Below are 26,735 nucleotides of genomic sequence, written 5' to 3' on the forward strand. Positions count from 1 at the left end.
CCCTAAAATCCACTTTGTCTCATCTCCCTTCCCCAGATCTCAATATTTTATTTTAAAATGTTCTGGAATAATGTGACAATACAACAATGCTGATCACAAATTACTGATAAAGAAAAAAGTGTTTCATGCTCCAAAGATGAAGTAAAAGATTATGAAAAAAGTATTCCAAATGCCAATAATGGTTATGGATTTTTTTTTTAACCAGTCCTGGGGCTTGAACACTGGGCTTGGGCGCTGTCTCTGAGCTGCTTTTTGCTCAAGGCTAGTGCTCTCCCACTTGAGCCACAGCGCCACTGCTGGCTTTTCTGAGTAGTTTATTGAAGAGTCTGATGGACTTTGCTGCCCCAGCTTTGAACTGGGATCCTCAGATCTCAGCCTCCTGAGTAGCTAGGATTACTGGTATGAGCCACTGGCACCCGACTTGGATCTAACTTTTTAAATATAATTTTATTGTCATATTAAGGTGTTGCATAGAGGGATTGCTATTTCACAATTCAGGTAATGTGTACATTTCTCTTTTGGACAATGTCACCCCTTCCTTGTCCCTGCCCACATTTGCATAGTTCATTTTGATTTTTTTTCACTTCTCCAAAAGCATAATATATGTGATTTTTGCATGAAAAATAAAAGACTAAAAAAAAAGTCTGAAAATGGAATTTCATAATTTCCAACTATGAAATAATAATGCATAATGTGACTCAGGGTGCAGCAGTTTTTTAAATACGTACAAGGTCTTTTGTTAGAGAAGGCTGAGATTGGAGGGGCAGTGGTTATTCCTCTAGGGTTTCTCAATTCAGCCGGTTGCACAAATAAATGTATTCAGTATAAATGTATTCAGAGCCTCCCTCCCAGAAAGCCTTCCCTAAATGTCAGCACCAGGCGGAACTGCTCCAGCGCCCTTGCAAGAGTCCTTGGGTTGAAATGCCCGACAGAGGGCGCGCTAGACAATGTGAACCTCCAGTCAGGCCAAACCCCGCCCCAGTCCCGCTCCCAGGAGGCCCAGGCCCCGCCTCCAACCCACCCAGGCCCCGCCCCAGGCCCGCCCAGGCCTCCACCCACGTGGTCGGATCGTCACGTGACGGGGCGCCGGTCCAGCCTGTTGCTGATGCTGGGGAGCCGAATTCATCATGGAGCTCGTGCCGCGGGTCCCTTCTGCCCCTCGGTGGCCGCTGCTGCTGCCGCTGCTCCTGGGCCTCAGCGCAGGTAGGTCAAAGCAAAAGGCGCACGGCCGTCTGGCGCCCCCTCTTTCCACCGAGCAAAGTTTGTTAGTGGGTTTAGTATGTGCTAACACAAATTGGGTTCCCCCAGTTCTTACCTGGAGTAATTATGTAGTTCTTGACATCTATATCTATATCTGTACATTCAGTTCAGAATGCTTTTCTGCCCTCTTCAGGTGAGGGTGACCTGGTACTTCCTTCTTCCCTTGCATAAGCAGTTGTGCAGAAATGTATGCTCTGAGGAAGCTGCTGATCAGTGGGATTTTTCACTTCTGAAAGCCAGGTCCCCCCTGTGACTGTCTCCCCAAGGAGGCTGTATGGTCTTTCATTATGAGCTGAGATATGGATCAATGAGACCTCTCCAAATGTTTACCAGAAATGAGACAGTTCACTGACCATAAGGCCTTGTCTGCCCCCCATCCCTGGCTTGATTAGAATGGACAGAATTGCAGCAGCCTTGCCAGCCTGCTTTATAGGCAAAAGCAAATTTGTGTTTAATAGGATGACATGCAAATCAATTCTCATACTTCATTCAGGAAAAAGAAAAATGTCTTCTCGTCTGAAGCAAGAAATGAGCATTTGAACTTGTCTTAGTGATACACAGCAGTTTCTGTTTTGTTTCTTTTCTTCCTCTTCCTCTTCTTCTTCCTCTTCCTCCTCCTCCTCCTCTTCTTCTTCTTCTTCTTCTTCTTCTTCTTCTTTTGGTAAATGGGGACCCTTCTGGCGCAACAGCTTCTGTCCAGGAAATATTTGAAGATGCATTGCACCTTCCCCCAATTTTAACAGTGGTCACTGCCTTGTAGGAAGGGAGAAGTGCTGTGGTGAGGAGGTCTGAGCCTTATCTGCCATTTTCTAGATCTTTCAGCACTATCTGTAGTATGCTAGCCATTCTGCCTCCTTAGGTACTGTCTGGCTTTCTTGATCTTCCTATTTTTTATTCACAAGACAACATTTTCGCGTCCTGTACTCTCATGTCTTCCTTCTTGGGACTAGTTTTCTTTGAGTTGCTTGAAGTGGTTTGAAAACTGAGAAAACCGGAAGAAGGCAGATCTGGGGACTTTGGGATGGGGGAGGGGGAGGGGAAGGACTGGGTTTGCTGTGCTGGTAATTGAACCTGGGGCATTGTGCATGCTAGTCATGTGCCCTGGACTGAGCTTCAACCCCAGCCTGTTGCTGCTGTTTTAGATTATGTCTATCTGTGTTACTCAAGATGGTCTTGAATTCTTCAGTTTCTTTTTTCAGAGCTAAGTTTTGTTTCCTTATCCCTACAATATATTGAAGTAAGTAAATCACCTAAAATATAAACTATCATCTATAGCTTAGCATGGCCGTTTCTACCAGGCTTGGAAGTTAACTGGATAGTGAACATTTTTCAGGAAAATGACACTGAATTTCTGTTTAGGAGCTGCCATTGACTGGCCTACAGAGGAGGGCAAGGAAGTCTGGGATTATGTAACTGTCCGAAAAGATGCGCACATGTTTTGGTGGCTCTATTATTCCACCAATCCTTGCAAGAACTTCTCAGAACTGCCCCTGGTCATGTGGCTTCAGGTAAAATAACTTCATGCCTTGTGTGTTTTTTGTTAGTTTTTTGTGTTTATTTGTGTGTGTGTGTGTGTGTGTGTGTGTTGGTAGGTGGGCGGGAACTCTGTGTGTCCCCCCCCTTCCTGTATGGCTGGTGCTCTCCCACTTGAGCCATGACTCTTAACACAGCTCCCTCACACCCCCGCCACCCTTTTTTGTTGTTGTTATTGTTTATTAGATATGGAGTCTTAAAGACTTTATTGCCCAGATCTCAGCCTCCTGAGTAGCTGAGATTACAGTCATCTCACCAGTACCTGGCCTCTATGATCCGTTTTGTTGTGGTGGTTGTTGGTGGTGGTTGGTTGGGCTTTTTTTTTGGGGGGGGGGGGGGGCGGTGTCATCCTGGTCCTTGAACTCAAGGCCTGGCGCTATCCTTGAGCTTTTTCACTCAAGGCTAGCCCTTTACCACTTGGGCCACAGCTCCACCTCCAGCTTTTTGCTGACTGGCTAATTGGAGATGAGAATTTCACAGGCTTTTTTATTCAGGCTGGCTTCGAATCACAATCCTCAGATCTCAGCCAAATTTGGTCCAGCACTTGACTCTGGGGAATCCACCTCTTTCTGAGACAGACTAAAGCTAAATCAGGGTAAAAGGGGCCCCATTTTTCTGGTCTTTTGCCAGGATCTTTTTATAGTGAGTACCACAGTTGTGGGAACCTGTACTGAAAGCTGTGGTTGATATAGTTGACTCTAGTGATGAAAGTAGTTTGGGGCTTTGTTTTTTGTTACTTTGTTTTGCTTACTGTGCCTCAAGTTTGAGCTCAGGGCCTTGAGCTTGCAAGACAAGCCCTCTACCATTTGAGCCATAGCCTCAGCCCTTTTGTTTCTATTTTATTTTCAAGATAGGGTCTTGCCAACTTTTCCTGGGCTCATCTTGAACTCTTGCTCATCCTGCCTTCACTTCCCTACTAGCTGGGATTCCAGGTAGGTGTTACATAGACAGTATTTTGAAAAGTTCTGAAACAAAGACTGAGATACCCCGCCCCTCCCTATCTAGCTGTGTCCATATAACCTTTACCCTTCCTTCTTGCCCCCAGAAAAACTCACCTTTTGGAAGACCTGTTACCAGTCATTTGTATCTTAGAATGAACCTGAAGCCTTACCTTTCTCCCTAAATGTGCATACATTTTAGGCTTGAGTTGTGACTGATACTGGTAGCTAGGAACTGTTTGAAATATATTTAGGGCCAGTCAGAAGATCCTTCTGACATTCTTGTAAAATGTGACCTCACCCTGGAAGACTAACATCTAGGGAGGAGTTGAGGAGCATGGTCTTGCTTCAGCCTCTGGAAGATGTGGGTACAGCCCAGTTGGGCCATTAACTAGGGCACCTTGGGACTCACCTGCTTGGGATGCAAATGCGGCTTTACCCACCCCACCCTACCCCCACCAAAATACATCCCAGTGCCCAGGTTTTCCATCTCAGGTGGGTCACTGCAGACTTTGTGAGTGAAGATAAGCAGTTTTCAGAGAGGGCCTTTCTCTCTTTAGATCTTCACAGCTGCTGCTTCCAAGGGCAAGAGGTGAGGCTCAGCCTGAGGGTGCAGGGTAGCAAAGGCTTAGGTTGGTTGGGCAACTGGTCATGACAGTTCAGTGGGGTTTCCAAGAACCAGGGCATGGACAAGCCCAGGCCTGCCGAGCAGATCTGGATTCTCAGTGTCTTTTTGCCACTTTCAGGCCTGGCAAAACACTTCTCCTCTGGGTGTTGCTTTTCTAATGTGTATGTGTGTGGCGGGTGGGGGTGGGGTGGGGAGGGGATATTTGGTTGGATCTTAAACGTTTCATTAATCATTTCTTTTACACCTAGCTGAAAGTTTACATATCTTGCCAGGGTGGGGCAGGGTGCTGAGTCCTGTGCATGTGGTCTCCTCTTTGTCCCTGGCCACCACAGAATACTTTTCTAGACTTTCCACAAAAGAATTGGAAAATCATTGAATTTCAGAAGTTGCAAGCCATCCTTTGGTTAGACTTCTGAGTTGTTTTAACGGAATTAGTTGCAAGCATTTGAAAATCAGGACATTTCCTTTCTCCTTCCAAAGGTTAAGAGAATCTAGCAACTGTAGAGGTCTAACTTTACTGTCCCCAAAGCTGACTGGTGGGCTGGGAAGGTGGCTCAGTGGTAGTGCTTGCCTCACATGCATGAGGCCCTGCGTTAGATTGCTCAGCACCACATAAACAGAAAAAGCTGGAAGTGGCTCTGTGGCTTAAGTGGTAGAGTGCTAACCTTGAGCTGAAAAGCTGAGGGACAGCGCCCAGGCCCAGAGTTCAGGCCCCACAACCGGGAAAAAAAAAGAGCTTTCTGGTGGTGGTGTCTCTCCCACTCAGTGAGGGCAGGAGCTATTGGAGGAAGGGACCCTTTCTCTTTCTCCCACCCCTCCCCTCTTGTTTGTCTCTTCCTCCCCCCCCCCCCATTTCATTTGCTCTGCCCAGAACCTCTGCCTAGCACCTGCAGCTGATGGGTTGATTGGGTTCACCCTCCTCGATGAGATCCTATTGAAGGCATAAAAGTGCTCTTCTTCATTTCCCTAGAGGCTCAAAGGAGAAGATAACACATGATCAAAGGAAGAAGCAATTCATTTCCATTAAAAGGAGATCTGTTTGGCAGCCTGCCTCGGTCTCCTGTACTGACTTCTCCCAGTGTGTCGGTGGGTGGAGCAGGAAGGGTCTTTGAGAATTGAGGTCATGCTTCAGTGGAATACTACTGCTATTTCAGGACACTTTCAAGTCATTTAAATATTTCACCTAGTCATACATTTACCATCTTTCAGAGTCATTAGGTAGCCCTGGGCCATGGTAACACTCTGCATAAAAGATTTTGCAATTGTGTTTTTGTGTGCAGATGTGTGGGCACCCATGTGCATGTGCCAGTACTGGGGCTTGGTACTTGGGTGCTGTCCTTGAGTTGAGCTACACCTCCACTTCCACCTTTTTGGTGGTTAATTAAAGATAAGAGTCTCACAAACTTTCCTGCCTGGGCTAGCTTTGAACCACAATCCTCAGATCTTAAGCTTCCTGAGTAGCTAAGATTACAGGCCTGAGCCAACAGCTTCTGCTATTAGTGGCCCTGTGATGAGCATCTCCAACTGGTTTGTGAACTTTGTCCTATTGTGTTAGGAAATGTTAAGCTACTAAGTGCCTCTAATGAAGGGAGTTGGAGTCTTCTGATTTTATCATGGTGAAGTCTGTGTCAGTTCAGAATGTTAGTGAGAGAAGTGCTTCCTTGTGAGGGCCTCTCGCTCTGCTTAGCCAATCCTTAGCTGTCTCCCGCTTGCCTGTTTCCTTTCTTCAGATTTCCCTAGGCTGATTGGCCTGGCTTCTGTTTGTTAGAGCTGTTCTTCCCTTGCATGTTGTCTCCCTTTTTGCTCTATCCTGCTGTGCCCAGAGAGCACAGACAGGCTGTGTACAGATTTGTTCAGAATAGCTCGCTCCTTTCCTGACTAGCTCCCGAGGATTCTTCTCCCACCATGATCAATGAGAGAGTGTACCCAGCTCCTTGGGTCCTGTCCTCCCTTTCTCTGACCCCTTCAGAGTCCATGGAAGTACTGCCCGCCATAGTTAGTGGGGGCGCAAGCACCTAGCTTCAGTTCAGAATCCTTCTTTCCCCCTGCATCTTATATCCTGCTCTGTGGGGCCTTGACTTTTGCTACACTGTATCCAGAAAATTAACTTAACCAAACTATCGCTCATTCTGGGTACTTTATCAGTTTTCTAGGACCCAAAAGAGAGGGGAAAGAGTTAAAGTCCCAGAATCTAGTCCTGGTATAGCCTCTAATTGCTGGACAGCACCAGGCCAGCTACAGCCCTCTCTGAGCCTTTGAAATGAAAGAGGTTAGAGGAGATATCTTTGAAGGTCTTGTTCAGTGCTGAAGGTCACGAGTCCGCTGGCAGGCCAAAGCTCAAGTTCAGAGAATCAAGACATACGAAACTTTCCTCCAGGGCCTTGTAGCCCAGCTCACAGCTGCTACCCCGGGGACTTGGGTAGATGCAAGGCTCCTGTGCCCTGGAGAATTGTGTCCTCTGTGCAGGGCGAACAGCCATCACCATCACTGCTCACTTAAAGCACGTGTGGTCACATATTGTAATGATGAGGTAGGGTTTGGCTCCATTTTCTCCAGGTTGACCTTTGGTGCTTTCTTCTCCACAGGGTGGTCCAGGCGGTTCCAGCACTGGATTCGGCAACTTTGAGGAAATTGGGCCCCTCAGCAGTAATCTCAAACCACGAAACACCACCTGGGTACGGTGAGCGCAGCCCCCCTGCAGCCCCCCCTGCCACCTTGTCCAGCCCAGCACAGGGCGGGGTCACAACCTCAGCAGTTCCCTCTATGGGCTTTTCCTCAGGCTTCAGACTCTTCCCCTAAACCTCCTCTAACAGACCCAGGACCTGGTCCTTACCAGGTGCTGGCCATCTATAAGAACTCCAGAGCCGGGTGTCCAGTGGCTCATGCCTGTAATCCTAGCTACTCAAGAGGCTGAGAGCTGAGGATCCTGGTTCAAAGCCAGCCCAGGCAGAAAGGTCCATGAGACTCTTACCTCCAATAAACCACCAGAAAACCGGAAGTGGTGCTGTGGCTCAAGTGGTAGAGTGCTAGCCTTGAACTGAAAAGCTGAGGGACAGTGTCCAGGCCCAGAGTTCAAACTCCACGACTGACAAAATAAAAAGCACTCCAGGGGCTGGGAAGGTGGCTCAGTGGTAGAACACTTGCCTTGCATGCATGAGGCCCTGGGTTCGATTCCTCAGTACCACAAAAGCAAAAAAAGAAAAAAGCCAGAAGTGGCACTGTGGCTCAAGTGGTAGAGTGCTAGCCTTGAACTGAAAAGCTGAGGGACAGTGTCCAGGCCCAGAGTTCAAGCTCCACGACTGACAAAATAAAAAGCACTCCAGGTCCCACCCTCCAGCCACAGCTTCCAGTCCTTTTCTCTCTCTCCCACCTTGCAATAACTTCATCCTGTCAACCTCTTCAAGTCCTTTGCCCCCTCCCCTTTCACATCACTCTAGTAGTCCTCCACCTCCCCGCCCCCACTCTTACCAGCACTACCCTTCCTCACCCCTCGGGTTTGCCTCTCACTTCACTCTCAGCAACCTCCTTCTCACTTTACAGCCCTGCCAAGCCCACCTGTGGTGACCACTCATTCCCTGCTCCCAGCCCGCCCAACCCTGGTGGGCAGAACTATGCAGTCAGTACATTGGGCTGTTACACAGCTGTGGCCTTCCCTCAGATCTTTGCTCCCCTCCCTGTGGTACTTGTTTCTGAGAATGTTCCACTTTCTTTGGGGCTCCTCCAGCCTTCATCTCATCAGGAGCTGTACTTGTGACTTTCTTGGAGCAGCATCCCTTATGCTTGGCCTGGAACATTTCTATACTTGTCACCTATGGCAACAGGAGGAGAGTACTCCCATGGACTTGTCCTAGGCCCCCCAGACCCAAAAGCCGTCAGGCAGGGGCAGAAAGCCTGAATGAGGAGTGAGGGATCCAGGTTCTTGGTCCTGGGCTGCCACCAGCCTGTGCAACTCAGTGATCCGGGACTAGTGCCAGGTGCTTTCTAGCCTTTGATTTCCTGTTCCATAAAAAATGTGGCTGGACCGTGTGTCGTCACTGAGGATCCTTCTAGTCACAGAAGTTTATAATCTTCAGTCTTTTTGGAAAAGGTCTAGGATGAAGTCTGTGTTTACAATGCATGGGGAAGGCAGGCCAGTGCATAAATTAGATTCATCTGGGAGAGGGGGGAAAACCTCATGTGTGAGGACCATACTTCAAGTGGATCGTCATTGCTTTGAGCTACTGCTCAGACTGGCACGTCCTGTACATTTAGTGCATGCGTGTGTGTGGGAGGTGATGGCTTCGGGTCTTGGATCCCAATGCCTGTGCTCATCTTTCCTTCTTGCCTCAACTTTTGTCTTGCCATCTATGTTTCTTTCCCTTTTTTCCAAATCCCATTCAGCAACAAGATAATATTATGACACTAATGCGATCACCGCTGGTTTTTGCTGAACAGATGGTAATGAGACAGATAATACATGATATGTGATGTTGATTATAGACAATTGGAACAACTGATAATAAATTTTCCCCCCTATGTCACGTGCAGCTTCAGTCTGCCAGTCTCCTGTTTGTGGATAATCCCGTGGGCACTGGCTTCAGTTATGTGAATGAGAGCGATGCATATGCAAAGGACCTGGCTACAGTGGCATCAGACATGATGGTTCTTTTGAAAGCCTTCTTCAGTTCCCACAAGGACTTCCAGGTAAGCAAGGACAGAGGCGGGAGCAACTGTGTAGAGGGCTAGCAGTAGCAACAGTACAGCCATCAGAGTAAGTGTAAGCTTTCCTAAGACTTCGTTTCTTAGCTGATTTCAGAGAAGCCCTTTGTACTCCCAGGATTGGGTTGTGGGCTTTTGCTTCTGTCATCTCAAAAGGTGATTTTAGCTTGAGTGAATGATCCTAGGGTCAGCAATCTAATCAGATAGAATCATCAGATGTGGGGGGAAGGAAAGACAAAAATAGATTGGTTTTGTCTGGCCATTACCTGCAATAGAAATTCAAATTTTGAGTGAATTAAAAGGCAGTCCAGTACTGAATTCTATGTAATTCTTTTTCTTCTTGCTAGACTGTTCCATTCTACATTTTCTCCGAGTCCTATGGAGGAAAAATGGCTGCTGGCATTAGTCTGGAACTTTACAAGGTAACAGAGAAGATGCTTTTTTGTTATGGTTTTGGGGAGAAATTGATTTTCCTTCTGTACACTCATTAGATATTGAATATACTTTGAATGGGACTCTAGTAATAACTGTGAGAACCCTTAAAAAGGACAAATTACAGATTGAATAAGTTGTAAAGCTACAGAGAGTAAAACAATAAGGTATGAACATAATGACAAACTAAAATGCAACTTGTTAAGGAATCCAGAAATAGACTCATATATGTGTGTATGTGTAAGAGAGAGAGAGAGTATGTGTGTGAAACACATACATAGGTCATATATTAATGATAAGATGACATTCTTAATGATTGCTAAATGGATAGAATAGTCAGTATGTGGTATGAAGATAAGTGACTATCACTTCTTGGTTTGCATTAAGCATTAATTCTTTATATTTAAAATTTTAAAGGTGCCGGGTATTCCTGGCTCAAACTTTTAATCCTAGCTTCTCAAGAGACTGAGATCTGAGGATTGAGATTCAAAGACTGACAGGGCAGGAAAGGCTGAGAGATTCTTACATCCAATTAACTAATAAAAAGCTGGAAATGCACTGTGGCTCAAACTGATAGAGCACTAGCCTTGAGCAAAAACAAGCTCAGGGGCTGGGAATGTGGCTTAATGGTAGAGTGCTTGCCTAGCATGTATGAAGCCCTGGGTTTGATTCCTCAGTACCACAGAAACAGAAAAGGCCAGAAGTGGTGCTGTGGTAGAGCAAAAGAAACTCGGGGACAGTGCCCAGGCCCAGAGTTCAAGCCCCAAGAACACCAAACAAAAAAACAAGCTCAGAGGCAATACCTAAGACCTGAGTTCAAGCTCCAGGACCAACACACACACACACACACACACACACACACACACACACACACACACACACACACACACACACACACACACACACACACACACACACACACACACACACACACACACACACACACACACACACACACACACACACACACACACACACACACACACACACACACACACACACACACACACACACACCCCTAAAGGTAAAGTATTAAAATATAAAATTCTAAGAGAGCTTGGCATGGTGGTCCATCCTAGTAATCCCAGCATTTGGAGGGAGAGATGGGAGTATCATAAAGTCCAGACCAGCCTGGTATACATAGCAATAACCTGTCTCAAAACAAAAAGCTTCGCTTTGCCTCCTACTAGATGGTTATTATCACTGTTGGGAATTGAACCCAGAGCCTTGTGTTCTTTTTTTATTTTTTTCTGGGTCCAGTTATGGGGCCTGAACTCTGGGCCTCAGCTCTTCAGCTCAGAGCTAGCGTACTACCACTTGAGCCACAGCGCCACTTGCGGCTTTTTTCTTTTTGCTTATGTGGTGCTGAGGAATCGAACCCAGGGCCTCAGGCATGCAAGGCAAGCCCTCTGCCACTGAGCCACCTTCCCAGCCCTGAGCCTTGTGTTCTTGCTTAGCTTTTTTGCTCACTTGCCTTGAACTGTATCCCCACTTCCAGATTTTTGCTGGCTTTTGTCCGCCCAGGTGGCTTCAAGTCGAGATTCTCTAATCTTAGCCTCTTGTGTATTTAGTATACTAGGCATGAGCCACTAGCACCTGGCAAGTGTGCTGCTTTTCTATATGTTTAAATAAATGTTTAATTCAAATGAGACTTTTCCTTCCTTCTCTCTCTCTTTTTTTTTTTGATCATTCATGGTACTTAACCTCTGTGTCTGAGTGCTGTCCCTCAGTTCTTCAGCTCAAGGCTAGCATGCTACCACGTGAGCCACAGTGCTACTTCTGGTTTCATGGCCTTTCCTGCCTGGGCTGGCTTTGAACAGTGATCCTCAGATCTCAGCCTCCTGAGTAGCTAGGATTACAGGCGTGAGCTACTGGTGCCCAACTTCCTCTTCTTTTTTTGTGGTGCCAGTACTAGGGGTTGAGCTCAAGGGGCATTGTCCTTAATTTTTTCATTCAAGGCTAGCACTCTTACCGCTTGATCCTCAGCTCCACTTCTGGCTTTTAATTGAAGACAAGAGTCTCACGGATGTTCCTGCTGAGGCTAGGTTCCAACCTTAGTCCTCCAGCTCTCAGTTTCTTGAGCAGTTAAGATTATAAGTGTGAGCCTGGCTAGAAGTGTAAATCTTTTCTTTTTTAAGTTCTATTAGAAAATTTATGAAAAAAACTTAAGCAGTAGTAATCAAGAATAATAATGATATTCAGCAAATTCACGTAAACATGAGTGAATATATAGAAAAGCAAATGTTATCATGAAGTCTTACACACTTAGATAAACCTTTAAAACAGTTTCATATTCTTTGTGAAATAGAAGTGAAGAGTACACTGTGGAGATAATTATCAAGTATTTGGTTTAAACATTTTAAGGAATAGTTAATGATGAAGAAATGACATAAATTAAAAAATTTCACGTAAAAGCAATTACAGGAAACCTTCAAATTGCAAATACAGCTGGGAAAATGGAATTGGAATTATGTTTATTAAGGCTATATGGTAGCCTGGCACTAGTAGCTCACACTATAATCCTAGCTATTCAGAAAGCTGAGATCTGAAGATCATGGTTTGAAGCTAGCACAGACAGGAAAGTCTGTTGAGAGTTTTTTTTGTTTTGTTTTTTTTGTTTTTTCTTTTTGGTCAGTCATGGGGCCTGAAATCTGGGTCTGGGAGCTGTCCCTCAGCTCTTCAGCTCAAGGTGAGTGCTCTGCCACTTGAGCCACAGCGCCACTTCTGGTTTTCTGGTGGTTAATTGGAGATAAGAGTCTCACGGCCTTTCCTGCCGAGGCTGGCTTTGAACTGTGCTCCTCAGATCTCAGCCTCGTGAGTAGCTAGGATTACAGGCATACACCACCAGTGTCTGGCTGTGAGATTCTTATCTCCATTTAACCACTAGAAACATGAAAATAGAGCTGTGGCTCAAGTGGTAAAGCCACCAGCATTGAATGAAAAAGCTAAGGGAGAAAGCTCAGGCCCCGAATTCAAGTTCCAGTATTTACACACACACACACACACACACAAATGAACATTAACCAGTTCCAACACAATTGTTAAATCACAGATTATAAGATTCTAATCACAGGATCATGCCTGTGATTGCTGAAACAATTAGATCACAAGTTCAAAGCCAGAGTACATAGCCTCTGTCACAAGAATGAATGAATGACATGTTATGGAGATATTTTTACATCAATCCATTAAAATATGCCTTTTAAAAATTATTTTTAAAGTTTAATCATGTACTATAAAAACCATAGTTCATTTAGCTCATCTTATTAATTAGTATTTAGATGATTTCCAGTTTTCTTACTTGTTTTAGCTCTTGTGTTGATACAGTATTGTACTGTGTAGCGTAAACTGCCCTGGAACTCAATATGCAAACCCCAGGCTGGCTTTAAATTAGAGATCCTTTAGGTTAGTGCCACTATGCTTGGCTTCTTTTTTTTTTTTTTTTCTGAGTTATATAGCCCAGACTGGCCTCAAACCCACAGAACTACAGGCTCTGCCTTTTGAATGCCTGGATTATAAGTGTGTTCTATCACATCTAGTCTTAGACTATCTGTTTCTATTATTCTGCTGATAGAAAGAAGGAATGCATATAAAGAAGAGAGAGGCATAAATTTCTGATCCTGAAGCATCCTCAGGGGCAGCCTGAGGAGATTCTAGCCTTCTGTGTCTGCTGCTGGACAATGATAAATGTGTCTACCAAAGCCCTGACCACATTGGGAGATTCACAGACCTTAGAGACAGGAGGCTGAGCCCTTCCAAAGATGGCATGGACAGACCCCACACACATCCTGCCGAAACTAGTGAACAGGCAAAGAATAGCTCAGCAGGTCCTCCTCATTTTCTTAGTGGCAGCAGGATTGAGTCATTGGTCTTCTCATACCCAAGTAGTCTTGGGAAGGGCGGGCAGCAGTACTCTGTGCTCAGGAAAGGCAACATATAAAGCCTGCCTCTGCTGAGAGGGGCCCAAGGCCCCTGGATTCTTTGATGAGGGTAATTTCTTGGCTCCTCTTTCAGGCTGTTCAGCAAGGAACCATCAAGTGCAACTTTTCTGGAGTTGCTCTAGGCGATTCCTGGATTTCCCCTGTTGGTGAGTATGGAGTTTTTAGGCATTTCTTTCTTCTCAGCCTTTCCTGGGACCTTGGACTATGATGTCTAAATCAAAGAACAGGACTTTAGAGAAACCTGGATCCTTGAGATTAGCACAGCTGAGCATCTAGGAAATATGGGAAATGAAAACTCACAGAACAACCCCTTCAGAGCAGAGACTCTTGATTTTCCCAACAAAGCAATCACATGTTACAGTTGGATGTGATCCAACAACTCAGAGAGGTGATGAAATCTATCCCCTTACTGCACAGGTGGCATATAGAGAGGCAAACTTCCATCTATGTGATGGAAGACCAATGTTGTTAGTTTATTCTCTCTCTCTGGCACCCTGGTACGGACTAGAACATTGGGAATGAAATTTTTACCTGTGGCTCTTGGTAATGGTGAGATAGTATTACCAGCAGGCCTTATACGCACAAGGCTCTGAGTTCAAGCCCTGAGTTCAAGGCTCTGATTACAAGCGTAGCTTGTAATCCTAGCTACACAGGAAACTGAGAACTGAGGATCATGGTTCAAAGTCATCCCAGACAAATAAATCTGAGAGACTATCTCCAGTCAGCCCCCAAAAGCTGGACGTGAAGGTGTGGCTTAATTGGTAGAGTACCAGTCTTGAGTAAAAAAGCTAAGTGACAGTGCTTAGGCCCTGAATTCAATCCCTATTACCACACATACACACACAGAGAAAGAAAAGAAAAAGAAAGAAGGAAGAGGAAATGTGGTCTATTTTGTATAACCCTTATGTTTAGTCAACGAATCATTTTTTTTTTCTTTTAATACCTATATTAAGATGCTGTAGCACTGAGATTGGAGTTATTTAGCCTTAGGGTATCATCAAAGGCCTTTAAGCAAAGAGTGGCTTACTGAAGTGACTTTATATACTGAGGTCCTTGATATTTGTTGGCACATCACAGTGGCACTTATCTGAGAGATACAGCTGTGAACTGGCTTTGGCCAGTTCTCTTTGAGAGCAGCCGTTGTCTCTTTTGTATCAATGTCTTCTCCAGCTGTTTGCTGCTCAGAATAGGAATGAGCCAGTGGGCAGAGCAGACACAGACACTTGGGTTACAAGGGTATTAGTCTTCTGCTTTAATTAGCACCTCAACAGTAGCTAGAGTCTCTGTGCTGGAGCAGCACACAGGATGCCAAACTGCCATGGAGGGTGGGGAAATACTTTAAACTGTCTGCAGGTCCCAGCCTCTACCAGTACACCCACTTCCTGCCTGATGGTTGATCACTGGCCCAGAAGCACTCACTGGGTGGTGTCCATCTAGATCAATATGCCATTGGCTCTTAGTCAGCAGAAAGGTCCTCCACCCTCTCCCTGCCTTCCCACCACCAAGAGCCATCCATCTCCTGCTTGGGTGCCAGGGTGCTAGGGTGCTCTGGAGCTGTCAAAGCCAAAGCCCCTAGGGTTCATCTCCTGTTTCTTTCTACTTTGGAGGGAAGCAATCGAGGTGGTTCTCCAGAGAGACAGAGCTAGGACATACCTAATGAGTAACTATGTGTGTGGTTTTTCTTTTAGATTCGGTGATGTCCTGGGGACCTTACCTGTACAGCATGGTAAGAATGTGGGTCCTTGTCTCAGCACTCTGTTTAGTAAACAGCCCCTGAATGCCCCCAGAAGGCGAAGCTTGATGGGTCTGCACCCATAGTCGATACTATACCTGGAATAGATGAACCCAAATCCAACTGGAGACCCTAAGCAACAGCTAGCCTTGGGGATGTCTAAAGAAAATCAACATACTTCACATTTCTAGGTCTAATATACATAATTTATTATCTTTAAATTCCCCAACTTTACTATTTTAATTTTAATGAAGTTAGTCAAACGTATAATGATTTAGCTGGGTGTTAGCAGCTCACATCTGTAATCCTAGCTGCTCTGAAGGCTCAGATCTGAGGATCACGGTTTAAAGCCAGCCTGGGCAAGAAAGTCCATGAGGCTGGGAATGTGGCTTAGTGGTAGAGTGCTTGCCTAGCACTCATGAAGCCCTAGGTTCAATTCCACGTAAACAGAAAAAACTGGGAGTGGCTCTGTGGCTCAAGTGGTAGAGTGCTAGCTTTGAGTAAAAAGAAGCTTGGGGACAGTGCCCAGGCCCTGAGTTCAAGCCCCAAAACTGGCAAAAAAAGAAAAAATTCCATGAGATTCATTTCCCATTAGCTACCAAAAAAAACCAGTGCTATCCTTGAGCCAAAAAAAAAAAAAAAAGCTCAGGGACAGCACCCAGGCCAAGATCAAACCCCAGCACCAGCACAAAAATTAAAAATTTCCAAAGTTGAGAGAGTATCGGTGAGCATCCTCTACCCACCGTCTTGATTCAGTTAACATTCCACTGTTTCCTCCATCAGAAAGTTTGTGGTTTGAGGGGCTGGGAAGTTGGCTCAGTGGTAGAGCGCTTGCCTTACATGCCTGAGGCCCTGGGTTCGATTCCTCAGCACCACGTAAGCAAAAAGAAAAAAAGTCGGAAGTGGCGCTGTGGCTCAAGTGGTAGAGCGCTAGCCTTGAGCTGAAGAGCTGAGGGACAGCACTCAGGCCCAGAGTTCAGGCCCCACGACCGGACCAAAAAAAACATAGAAAGTTTGTGGTTTGAGGTTGTAGCTCCATGGTAAAGTACTTGTCTAGAATGCACAAAGCGTCAGGCTTAAATGTTGATGCCACTGTAGGACTTGTAACATACCTTTTCATGTGACTGCTTTGTCCCCCACCCCGCCCCCATCCCCTCACCTCCCTGTGCTCTTTTTTCCTGCCTGTCCTGGTTACAGCAGCATCAAGTCTATGACTGCTAGTGAAGTGGATCTTTTTGTTCTTTTTTTTTTTTGTCAGTCATGGGGCTTAAGCTCTGGGCCTGGACACTTTCCCTAAGCTCTTCAGTTCAAGGAAAGCACTCTACCACTTGAGTCACTTCCAGTTTTCTGGTGGTTAGTTGGAGTTAAGTCTCACGGATCTTCCTGCCCTGGCTGGCTTGGAACCATAATCCTCAGATCTCAGCTTCCTAAATAGCTAGGATTAGAGGCCTGAGCCACCGGCGCCTGGCTGACACTTTTTGTTCTTGATTTATGTTCCAGTCTCTTCTCGATGACAAAGGCTTGGCGGAGGTATCTAACGTTGCAGAGAGAGTCCTGGATGCTATAAATAAGGAGCAGTACAAGGAGGCCACCCAGCTGTGGGAGGAGGCTGAAATGGTCATTGAGAAGGTAAAGGGAGCCATGCTCACGGCTAGCATGACTCAGCTTTTTCCATGAGGGCTGTGGGGGGTGTTCCCAAGATCAGAGTCCATCCCAGGTCTTGCCACAAATGATTATATGTGAAATACTAAGTCCAGTGGCTCTGGGCAGTGATTTGGTAGTCCTTAAAAGGTCAGAAAGCCACACAGGCCTGCAAGACTTGCTTGACCTTGCCTGAATGTTGGACTCTGTTAGAAAGGAAGGCTATGTCTTGAAGAGGCACATGTAGCCAGGTACTGGTGGCTCACTCCTGTAATCTTAGCTATTCAGGAAGCTGACATCTAAGGATCTTGAGCAGGAAAGGCCATGAGATTCTTATCTCCAATTAACTACCAGAAAACGGGAAGTGGAACTGTGGCTCAAAATGGTTGAGTGCTAGCCTTGAGCAAAAAAGGTCAGGGACAGCACCCAAGCCCTGAGCTCAAGCCCTATGACAGAAAAAAAGAGGTACATGTATAGTTTGGAGACAGTTTATGTTCTATTTTTTTTTTTTTTAACTGTATTTTTTTTGACTTTTCTTTCTTCCTACTGGGGATCAAACCCAGGACGTTGCACTTGGTAGGTAAGCGCTTTTGCCACTGAGCTACATCCCAGCCCACAGTTTATGTTCTAATTTGGATCCTTGCCTAGCAGTATTCTTTTTTTTCACCAGTCCTGGGGCTTGAACTCAGGGCCTGGGCACTCTCCCTGGGCTTCTTTTGTTCAAGGCTAGCACGCTACCACTTGAGCCATAGTACCACTTCCGGCTTTTTCTGTTTATGTGGTGCTAAGGAATCAAACCCAGGGCCTCATACATACTAGGGAAGCTCTCTACCACTGAGACACATTCCTAGCCCAGACTAGCAGTATTCTGACTCCCACTGGCTAAGGCCCCTCCACAGTTCTGTACTCTGCGTACATTGATTGACACTCGGGCCCTTGATTTTCTGCAGTGTCTGAGCTCTGCCCCCGTAAGCTGTGTGCCACCCCCGGAAATGTGGGCTGACACAGCTGCTGCCTGAGCCTTTCGAGCTGCTTTCTGTCTGGTCCAAGTAAATTTATAAACTTAAAGCCATCCTCAAGAGAGCCTCATGCCTTTCTGTTTTGCAACTTTGACGAAACAGCCGAATGTCCTGTATTTCAGAACACAGATGGGGTAAACTTCTATAACATCTTAACTAAAAGCACACCCACGTCTGCTATGGAATCAGGCCTAGAATTCCTGCGAAGCCACTTAGGTAAGTCAGCTTGATGTTCTTAGCCCCGCCTTAGCCTCCATGCAAGAAGGAACTGTCTTTTAAAAAAGCTTCATTAACATATAATTTGCATAACAGGAAAGTCACCCACTTTGAGGGCCTGATTCTGTATTTTTAAGTATATTCAGGGATTGGTGCACTCATCACCAGCACAATCCAGTTTTAGAACATTTCCATCACTCTCAGAAAGATCCCCCACATCTGTTTGCAGTCAGTTCTCATTCCCACACCCAGCTCCAGGCAACCACGAATCTTCTTTCTGCCTCTCCTTTTGCCTCCTTTTCTGAACACAGTGTCAGCCTTCTGCAGCTGGCTTCTGTTACTTAGCATAATGATTTTTGAAACTTAGGGACCAAGTTTGTTTTGTTCTGTTTTGCGCTGGGGGGGACTAAATCCAGGATCTAGCACATGCCAAACACTAATTATATCACTGAGCTGTACTCCAGCCCCAAGGGAACCAACTTTTCTGTACCCTGAATTACAATATTTGTTCTCTGAAGGGCTGATTTAATGGTTTTTCAGCTGACCCAGCTTGGTTTTGGATGCAGTGTCTAGAAACCTCCATTTGTAAGAAGTGTTGATGCCCCTGAATTCCTCTTCTCAGCCGATTTCCTTTGTGCATTCTGGAGAATCCAGTGGCCCCAAAGTGCGTGTGGTTCAGCAGTCAGTACTGCTAGGTCCACCCTATTTTCACCCCACTTCTGCTCTCTTCCTCCACCAGGATGGGCCAAGGGGCTGCCTTTCTTTTTCTAGCTGCAAGCCCAGCATCCCCAGCAGTTTGGGAAAGATGTCCCTAGGGTCCTGTTTCCAGTACTTTTACTCACTGTGTACCAGTTTGGTTTCAGTTCGGCTTTGTCAACGCCACGTGAGACACCTAGAAGGGGATACCTTAAGTCAGCTCATGAATGGTCCCATCAGAAGGAAGCTTAAAATTATTCCTGAGGATATCTTCTGGGGAGGTATGTATGTGACCTAATTAAACGCCATTTGAGTTGGGAGGTTGGAGAAAGGTATAAATGGAGAGGTTTTAATTCAGCAGTACTGGTGTTTGAACTCAGAACTAGACAGATGCTGTACTATGGAACTATACGACTATACATCTAGCCAGAGGCCTTAGTTTGTGCAGTAGGCTTTTGTTGGTAGTGATGAGATGTTGCAAGTTAAACAATATTGCTATCTAGGTTTATAGATGAACCAGCAGATGTAGAGATACAGTCAATTGATTCAAAATAAGGGGCTGGTAGGGAAGTGGGTGGGAAGAGAAAAGCACGTGGTTGGCTATGAGTCAGTAATTGTTGAAGTGTGATATGTATAGCTGGGGATCATTATCCTCCTTAACTTTAGATCAGTTTGAAATTTTCCATAATAAGAATAAAGATAATAGCTGGGTGTGGTGATGCACTTCTGTCATCTCAGCATTTGGGAGGCTGAAACAGGAGGATGAAAAGTTTGAAACCAGCCAGGGCAATTTAGCAAGACCCTGACAATAAGTATATCTAAGATTAAAAAAAAAAAAAAAAAGCCTCATTATGACCACAGCTGGACAAGATTACCAGCAAAAGGCCCTTTGACAGATGTCAAAAATACACATGCTTTTTGGACCACCTCTCTTACTGGCCTCTCAATTATCTTATCACTGGATATGGTCTGCCACGTACTGCATTCTAGTCCTGAAGGTCATCATGGAGAACTAACAGAGTCTTTAGAGACCACGGCCAAGTAGAAAACTTGGCTGAGTTCCTACCAGTCCTGTTGGGAATCCTTGAGCAAGCCTGACCCCCTTGGCAGCTGCTGCAAAAGCTAGGATTTGACCCTGGTCCTAGTTTCCTCAGAAATCATGGGTCACGTTATCCCAACCTGTAATCACCAGAGAGCTCATCCTAGACCCACATCCTCCTGTCCCTGGACTCAAGAAAAGGCTCCATTGTGAAAAGCTGCAAGGAATGGGTAAAGCTGTTCTACTAGTTAAGGTGTCTTATCATGATGAACAAATGGGTGGGTGCTTATAAAATGCTTACCAGATGCAGGCAAGTAAACGGTAGGTATTGGTTGGTGTTCCTGCTGTCATCCAACACCATGGTGATGCCTCGGTCAAGAATCCAGCAAGAATGCTGCCCTGGCTGTGCCTCTGTTGACCAGGGCTTGTCCCCATTTGGCTTTCCTGAGGGCTAGCCATGAATTGGTTTGGTTCTGGTTTGGTTTATTATAACCTTGTTCCAAACTTTAGATATAGCCCTCCTAAAAGAAAGTCTAGGCCAGGCACTGGTGGCTTATGCCTGTAATCCTAACTGCTGAGGCTAGGAGGTTGAGATCTGAGGATCATGGTTTGAAGCCAGCCTGAGTAGGAAAGTCCATGAGCTCTATAATTTCCAATAAACTACTCAGAAAAAGCCAAAAGTGGTGCTGGCTCCAGTGGTAGAATACTAGCATTGATTGAGCACAAAGAGGCTCAGGGACAGCGCCCAAGCCCTGAGTTCAAGTTCCAGCACTGGCAAACAAAAGGAAATCTAACATTAATCCAAAACATAATTTATTCTTGAGTGGTCAGGCTTTAAAAAAAAAAAAAAGTGTTTCTTGGGCTCTTGCCTCCTGTTTCCTTGGAATGCATCTGCAGGATTCAGCTCCATGTTGCAAATGGCATCTGCCACCACAAGCTCCTGAGTTAAATGTGTCAGGTAGATGTCCCTTTGCCTAGCCATTACTGGGCTAGTGAGTCCCTCTCTGTGAAACCCTTGTCTTTCAGCCTGTGTTAGATGCTACACACGGTGACTTCAAGGTGCCAGTGCATGGAAAGGTACCTCTTATTCTGACAAATTCCAAGCTGCTGCTTCTTTCTCTCCCCCGCTGCAGCCCAGTCTCCTAAAGTATTCATGAACATGGAAGAGGACTTCATGAAGCCAGTTGTCAGCATTGTGGACGAGTTGCTGGAAGCTGGGGTCAATGTGACCGTGTATAATGGGCAGCTTGATCTCATTGTGGACACCATGGGTAGGAGCCAACTCTGACAGACATGTGGACACCATTTATAGACTAAGCTAGAAGGGCACCGGACTGCACACATACATCTTGAAGTTGGTGACATTAATGCCAGGAGGAGGGTTGTTTCCATGCCATCCTTGACTCTTCAGAGAGAGGAAGCTGTATTAGCTGTGACCTGTCAGAGAGGTTTGAGTCCCTCCAGAATCTGGGGCTCTTTAAAAGATAGCTGGGTGCCAGTGGCTCACACCTATATTCCTGACTACTCAGGAGGCTAAAATCTGAGGATTGCAGCTCAGAGCCAGCCTGGGCTAGAAAGTCTGCGAGACTCAAAAAGCCAGAAATGGAACTGTGGGTCAAGTGGTAGAGTACCACTCAAGCATAAAAGCTCAGGGACAGTGCCCAGATCCTGGCTCAAGTCCCAGGACAAAGATAGGAAAGAAAGAGAAGGAAGGGAGGGAGGGAGGGAGGGAGAGAGGGAGAGAGGGAAGGAAGGGAATGGAAAGATAGTGCCTCCTCCATCACAAAAGTTTTAAAAGAGGACAGATGTTTTCCTGGCTATTGAGCAAATGCACTACTAAGGGGAAACCTTATTTCATATCAGAGCAGAGGATAAGTATTTCAGAGTGGATTAAAACTAACCTTTAGTGAGCTGGGAAGGTAGCTCAGTGGTAGAGTGCTTGCCTTACATGCATGAGGCTCTGGGTTCGATTCCTCAGCATCACATACGCAGAAAAAGCAGGAAGTGGCGCTGTAGCTCAAGTGGTAGAACACTAGCCTTGGGCTGAAGAACTGAGGGACAGTGCCTGGACCCAGAGTTCAAGCCCCACAACCGACCAAAAAATAATAATAAAAATAAGAATAACCCTGAGCAACTCTCCAGCACAGGGAAAGTGGTCTGGACAGGACCCAAAGCGCCATGCAGTTGCCTCACAGTCACGCCTGTGCCCAGCCCTCCTTTCCATAGAGCCTGGTGGAGGCTCAGAGACCAGTTCTCAGACCCATGAGGAGGGGTGACTGCAATGTGATATACTTCACAGCACCAGCAGATTAAATGTTTTCAGGACTTGGAGGCACAGGCACCAAAGTCGGCTTGTTTGTCCTGACAGTCCATCAGCCTCCAGAGGTCCACATGCTCCTTCCTGAAGAGCACATGGCAGCAGAAGAGTCAGAGGCCAAACTAACCCCCTCACAGTCATTAATTTTCTTAATTGGCTAAGTGCACGTGCTCAGTTACCCACCCCCCGAACTACTACATCAGAATTTGCATGTTAACAACATCCCAGGTTTTGTGCCCATTACAGTATAGGACCTCGATTGAGGTTTGCTGTTGTTGTTGTTTGTTTTTCCTCCACCCAAACTATTAATGCTGGCCCCTTCTCTCTGTCCCTCTCACCAGGTCAGGAAGCCTGGCTGCGGAAGCTAACATGGCCAGGGTTATCCAAATTCAGCCAGCTGAAGTGGAAGGCCCTCTACAGCAACCCTAAATCCTTAGAAACGTCTGCGTTTGTGAAGGCCTACAAGAATCTGGCTTTCTACTGGATTCTAAGAGCTGGTCATATGGTAAGAGAGTCACCTTCCACTCCAGACTTAGGGTTGTCATACTCAACGGAGAGCTACAGGCCATCTATCCCACATCTGTGGTCAGCCTGAGGATTGCTTCAGGTTTGGGAGGGTTTTGAATTCTCCAGTGAAATTATACCACAGGTTGAACATGGTCCAAATACCTGAAGCCCAAAATGCTCTCAGATTCAAAATGCTTTCACTGGAAGTGGCACTATGGCTCAAGTGGTAGAATGCTCGCCTTGAGCTGAAGAGCTGAGGGATAGCGTCCAAGCCCAGAGTTCAAGCCCCAAGACCGACAAAAAAAAAAAAGAGTCAAAATGCTTTCAGTGCTAACATGACATCATAAGTAGGAAAATCCTGATCTCATGTGATTTGATGTAGTAAAAACATAAGTGTAGCAGGCACCAGTGGATCACATCTGTCAGCCTAGCGAGCAGGAAGCTGACTGAGATTGGGAGGATCAATGTTCAAGGCCAGCCTGAGCAAAAAAAGTTTCCAAGACACCATCTCAACCAATAGATGGGTGTGGCAGTTCATACCTGTTATCCCAGCTATGCAGGGTGCATAAATAAATAAGAGGATTACAGTCCAGGTTGGCCTGGGGAAAAAGTGAGACCACGTTTTAAAAATAAAGTGGTGCTGTGGCTCAAGCGGTAGAGTGCTCGCCTTGAGCTGAAGAGCACAAGGACAGCGCCCAAGCCCAGAGTTCAAGCCCCACGACTGACAACAACAACAACAAAAAAATAGTGTCTGGAGATGTGGCTTAAACAGTAGAGTGCCTGCCCAGTAAGTGTGAGTCTTTTAAACCCCAATAACACCAAAAAAAAAATGAAAGGAGAGTAATGGAGGGAGGGAGCAAGGAAGGAAGGGACGGGAGTGGGGGTGGGGGGAGACAGGCAGAAAGGCAGACTGATGCCACTTGCTCACACCTATAATCCTAGCTACTCAGGAGGCTGAGATCTGAGGATCATGGTTTGAAGTAACCCTGGGCAGGAAAGTCCATGACACTCTTATCTCCAATTAACCATTAAAAAAAGCCAGCAGTGGCCAGCACTGGTGGCTCCTGACTATAACCCTACCTACTCAGGAGGTTGAGCTCTGAAGATCACTGTTGGAAGCCAGCAGGAAAGTCTGTGAGACTCTTATCTCCAAACTACCAAAGAAGCTAGAAATGAAGCTGTGGCTCAAGTGGTAGAGCACTAGCCTTGAACAAAAGAAGCTCAGGGACAATACCTAGGCCCTGAGTTCAAACCCCAGAGTCAGCACAAAGAAAAAGAAAGACAATCAACTTCCAAAACACGAGTGCACTATAAACACTGCATAAAATTGACTTCAGCCTGTGAACATATAGGCAATGGAAGTCTTTGGGTCTCATCCATAATGGAAAATCATTTTGGCTGTGCAAATGTCTCAAAAGCTGAAAAAAAAAATCCAGACATTGCTGATTCCTTACATTTCAGATACAGGATACTCAACCCTGTGTTAGTGCTTCATTCCTTTGAGAATGAATGTGAACTCATTTTAATCCCTCTGAGAAAGCTACATGGGCTTTCTGTCCTTTATTTGGTTTAAATGAATTACTAAGTTACTTTTCCTCTTAATAGTTTTTCACAGGGGAAGAAAGGAGAATTGCCTTTAGGAGGCCATTTTGTTGTGAGGCCATTTTCAGGGAGTTTGAGTTGCCCAGGGAAGTGTCAAGTGGGCAGCCTCTTAGGCACTTGAATATTTAAAAGGAGTTGGTATAACCTAGGGTCAAGGCAGGTCCTTGTCCTTGGCGGTGGATGTATGTTAGTTAGATAGGGAAGGGTATACCAGGACTGGAAAGGCAGGAGGTGATAAAGGAACCCACAAATGATGAATGAGGGAGCTATGGGAGACCTGGGGAGACCCCAAATCAGAACAGGATCTGTCACGTTGTCTTGCTGCAGACCCAGACAAATGACCCATCATTTGGGTCTGTTGGCGGCCCCAGCAGCTGTGGCAAGTGTTAGGGGAATGGTGGCTCACAGAGAATAGCAAAGTTGGAGATCATGAACGAGCAGTGGGGGGAGGCGGGGAGGTAAGAGAGGACTACTGTGTAGTCTAGCCATTGAGGATGAAGCAGGACACAGGCGGTTAGGAAGACATTATTTAATGTGTCTGGTACCTTCCGCGTTTGGGAAAACCTGGAGAAAGTCTTTAAGTGAAGTCCTGTTTCCATAAATAACCTCCTCTCCCAGCCATGGACTCCACAGACCTATTTCATCTTGCTTTGTCACATGACACATATAGAACAACAGACTAATTGGGGGCAAGCTTAAAATAGTTCTTAGAGACTACTGCTAAATGGTCCACTACCACTTCCCTGTAGCGTGATTATATGCCACTTTGGAATGCTCCAGTGTGCCTTGCTTCTAGGGATTCTTGCTTGACAGGAGAATCCAGGACATGAATTATTCCCCAAAGGTATCTTGGAGTTGGGCTTTTCAGACCTGGGAGACCATCTTGTCCATCTTTCTCTTTGCAGAAGAGAAACTGAGGCCTCTGACCCTCCAGTTTTGGTGGTGTGTGGGAAGGAGATATTTAAAAGGATGAATTCTAAATAGCTGGGGGAAGCTGGATATGGGACATGGGACTTACTCCTATAATCCTAGCTACTTGTTAGGCTGAAATCCAGAGATAAAGGTTGAAGCTAGTCCGGCAGAAAACCTCTCCAGATCCTTACCTCCAAAAATAACTAGCAAAAATCTGGAGGCTGTGGGTGTCTGTAGCTTAAGTGGTAAAACTCCAGAGCAAGGGTGTGTGTGTGTGTGTGTGTGTGTGTGTGTGTGTGTGTGTGTGTGTGTGTGTGTGTGTGTGTGTGTGTGTGTGTGTGTGTGTGTGTGTGTGTGTGTGTGTGTGTGTGTGTGTGTGTGTGTGTGTGTGTGTGTGTGTGTGTGTGTGTGTGTGTGTGTGGCTGTGGGTGTCTGTAGCTTAAGTGGTAAAACTCCAGAGCAAGGGTGTGTGTGTGTGTGTGTGTGTGTGTGTGTGTGTGTGTGTGTGTGTGGCTGTGGGTGTCTGTAGCTTAAGTGGTAAAACTCCAGAGCAAGGGGTGTGTGTGTGTGTGTGTGTGTGTGTGTGTGTGTGTGTGTGTGTGTGTTGTGGGAGGGCGGTGGTGCTTAGTACCAGAGTGTGTGTGTGTGTGTTGTGGGAGGGCGGTGGTGCTTAGTACCAGAAAAAAGGAAAACAAAATCTGAAGGAAAACAAAAGAAACGATGTAGAAATCTGATGCCATCCAAACCTTGGGTCTTGTTTGTTCCTATTTGTTTGTAGCTTTCTTATTAGCTTCTTCTGCATTTCCATTTCCAACCTGGGATCCATCATACACAGAGAAAAGCCTCTAAAATGTTAGCCGTCTTCCTTCCTCCTTGAGCATGCTGGGTCCTAACACCTTAAACAGATTCCCTGTGTAGAAATGAACAGAGGCTGGGGATGCCTTTGCCAAGAAAGCAAAGATTCTGAATGTAACCTTGGATAGCACCAGGAGCACTAACTTGGATGCTGATGGGTTCTAGGTTCCTTCGGACCAAGGGGACATGGCTTTGAAGATGATGAGGCTCGTGACTCAGCAGGAGTAGGAAGCCCTGGGTCAAGATGAGCTGCGCCCGGGGACACAGAAGTGGAGTTGAAGAGATGCTGTTGCTGTAGGAAGTCCACTCTTGCCTGAATCTAAGTGGGCTGGCATTGTGCGGGCTCCTGCTGACTTTCACAGGAAGATAAGATCATAGCCTTGTGGCAGCTTGGAAATCATGTCTGCTTCTTAAAAAAAAAAAAAGCCTAAGTTTTTAAACTATGGGTATGTTTTCATCCAAACAAAGGGTTGTCATAGATTGATTTTTTTTTTCCTATTGCAAAAGCAAATCAATCATGTGATTTATAAGAAAACAGTGGGACATAAACCAAAAACCAAATAAATTCCCCTATACACCCTTCCTAGGGATAAACACTGTGGCTAACTAAATGTCTAGCCATGCAGGCCTTGCTTAGCTATGTATACATGTATATTTTTACAGAAATGGAACCATTCAGTATGTCATTTTAAGTGTCTACTTTGCTCATGTTGCAGTATATCCTGAAAACCCTTTCATGTCAATAAATGTTCCTCTATAAGATTTTTAA

General features: G+C 45.8%; 1 protein-coding gene across 1 annotated transcript; it reads left to right on the forward strand.

Annotated features, from left to right (window-relative positions):
- Positions 1–1,072: 1,072 nt before the first annotated feature.
- On the forward strand, positions 1,073–26,735 carry Scpep1 (serine carboxypeptidase 1). Its single transcript, XM_042673860.1, has 13 exons — positions 1,073–1,203; positions 2,620–2,768; positions 6,945–7,034; positions 8,887–9,042; positions 9,405–9,479; positions 13,504–13,576; positions 15,119–15,156; positions 16,663–16,791; positions 17,945–18,038; positions 18,902–19,015; positions 20,907–21,044; positions 22,432–22,595; positions 26,132–26,735. Exons 1-13 carry the CDS (start codon positions 1,128–1,130, stop codon positions 26,192–26,194), a joined length of 1,359 nt encoding a protein of 452 aa, XP_042529794.1. The 5' UTR covers positions 1,073–1,127; the 3' UTR covers positions 26,195–26,735.

This window comes from Dipodomys spectabilis, unplaced genomic scaffold (genome assembly GCF_019054845.1).
Source record: "Dipodomys spectabilis isolate Male_0828 unplaced genomic scaffold, ASM1905484v1 ptg000018l, whole genome shotgun sequence".
Classification (NCBI taxonomy): Eukaryota; Metazoa; Chordata; class Mammalia; order Rodentia; family Heteromyidae; genus Dipodomys; species Dipodomys spectabilis.

What these genes read in the sequence shown, in the direction of transcription:
- Scpep1 (XM_042673860.1), top strand. Translation starts at nt 1,128, where the DNA reads ATGGAGCTCGTGCCGCGGGTCCCTTCTGCCCCTCGGTGGCCGCTGCTG. An exon ending in GTTCCCACAAGGACTTCCAG is followed by an intron (nt 9,043 to 9,404) that starts GTAAGCAAGGAC and finishes TCTTCTTGCTAG; the next exon opens with ACTGTTCCATTCTACATTTT. An exon ending in TTCCTGGATTTCCCCTGTTG is followed by an intron (nt 13,577 to 15,118) that starts GTGAGTATGGAG and finishes TTTTTCTTTTAG; the next exon opens with ATTCGGTGATGTCCTGGGGA.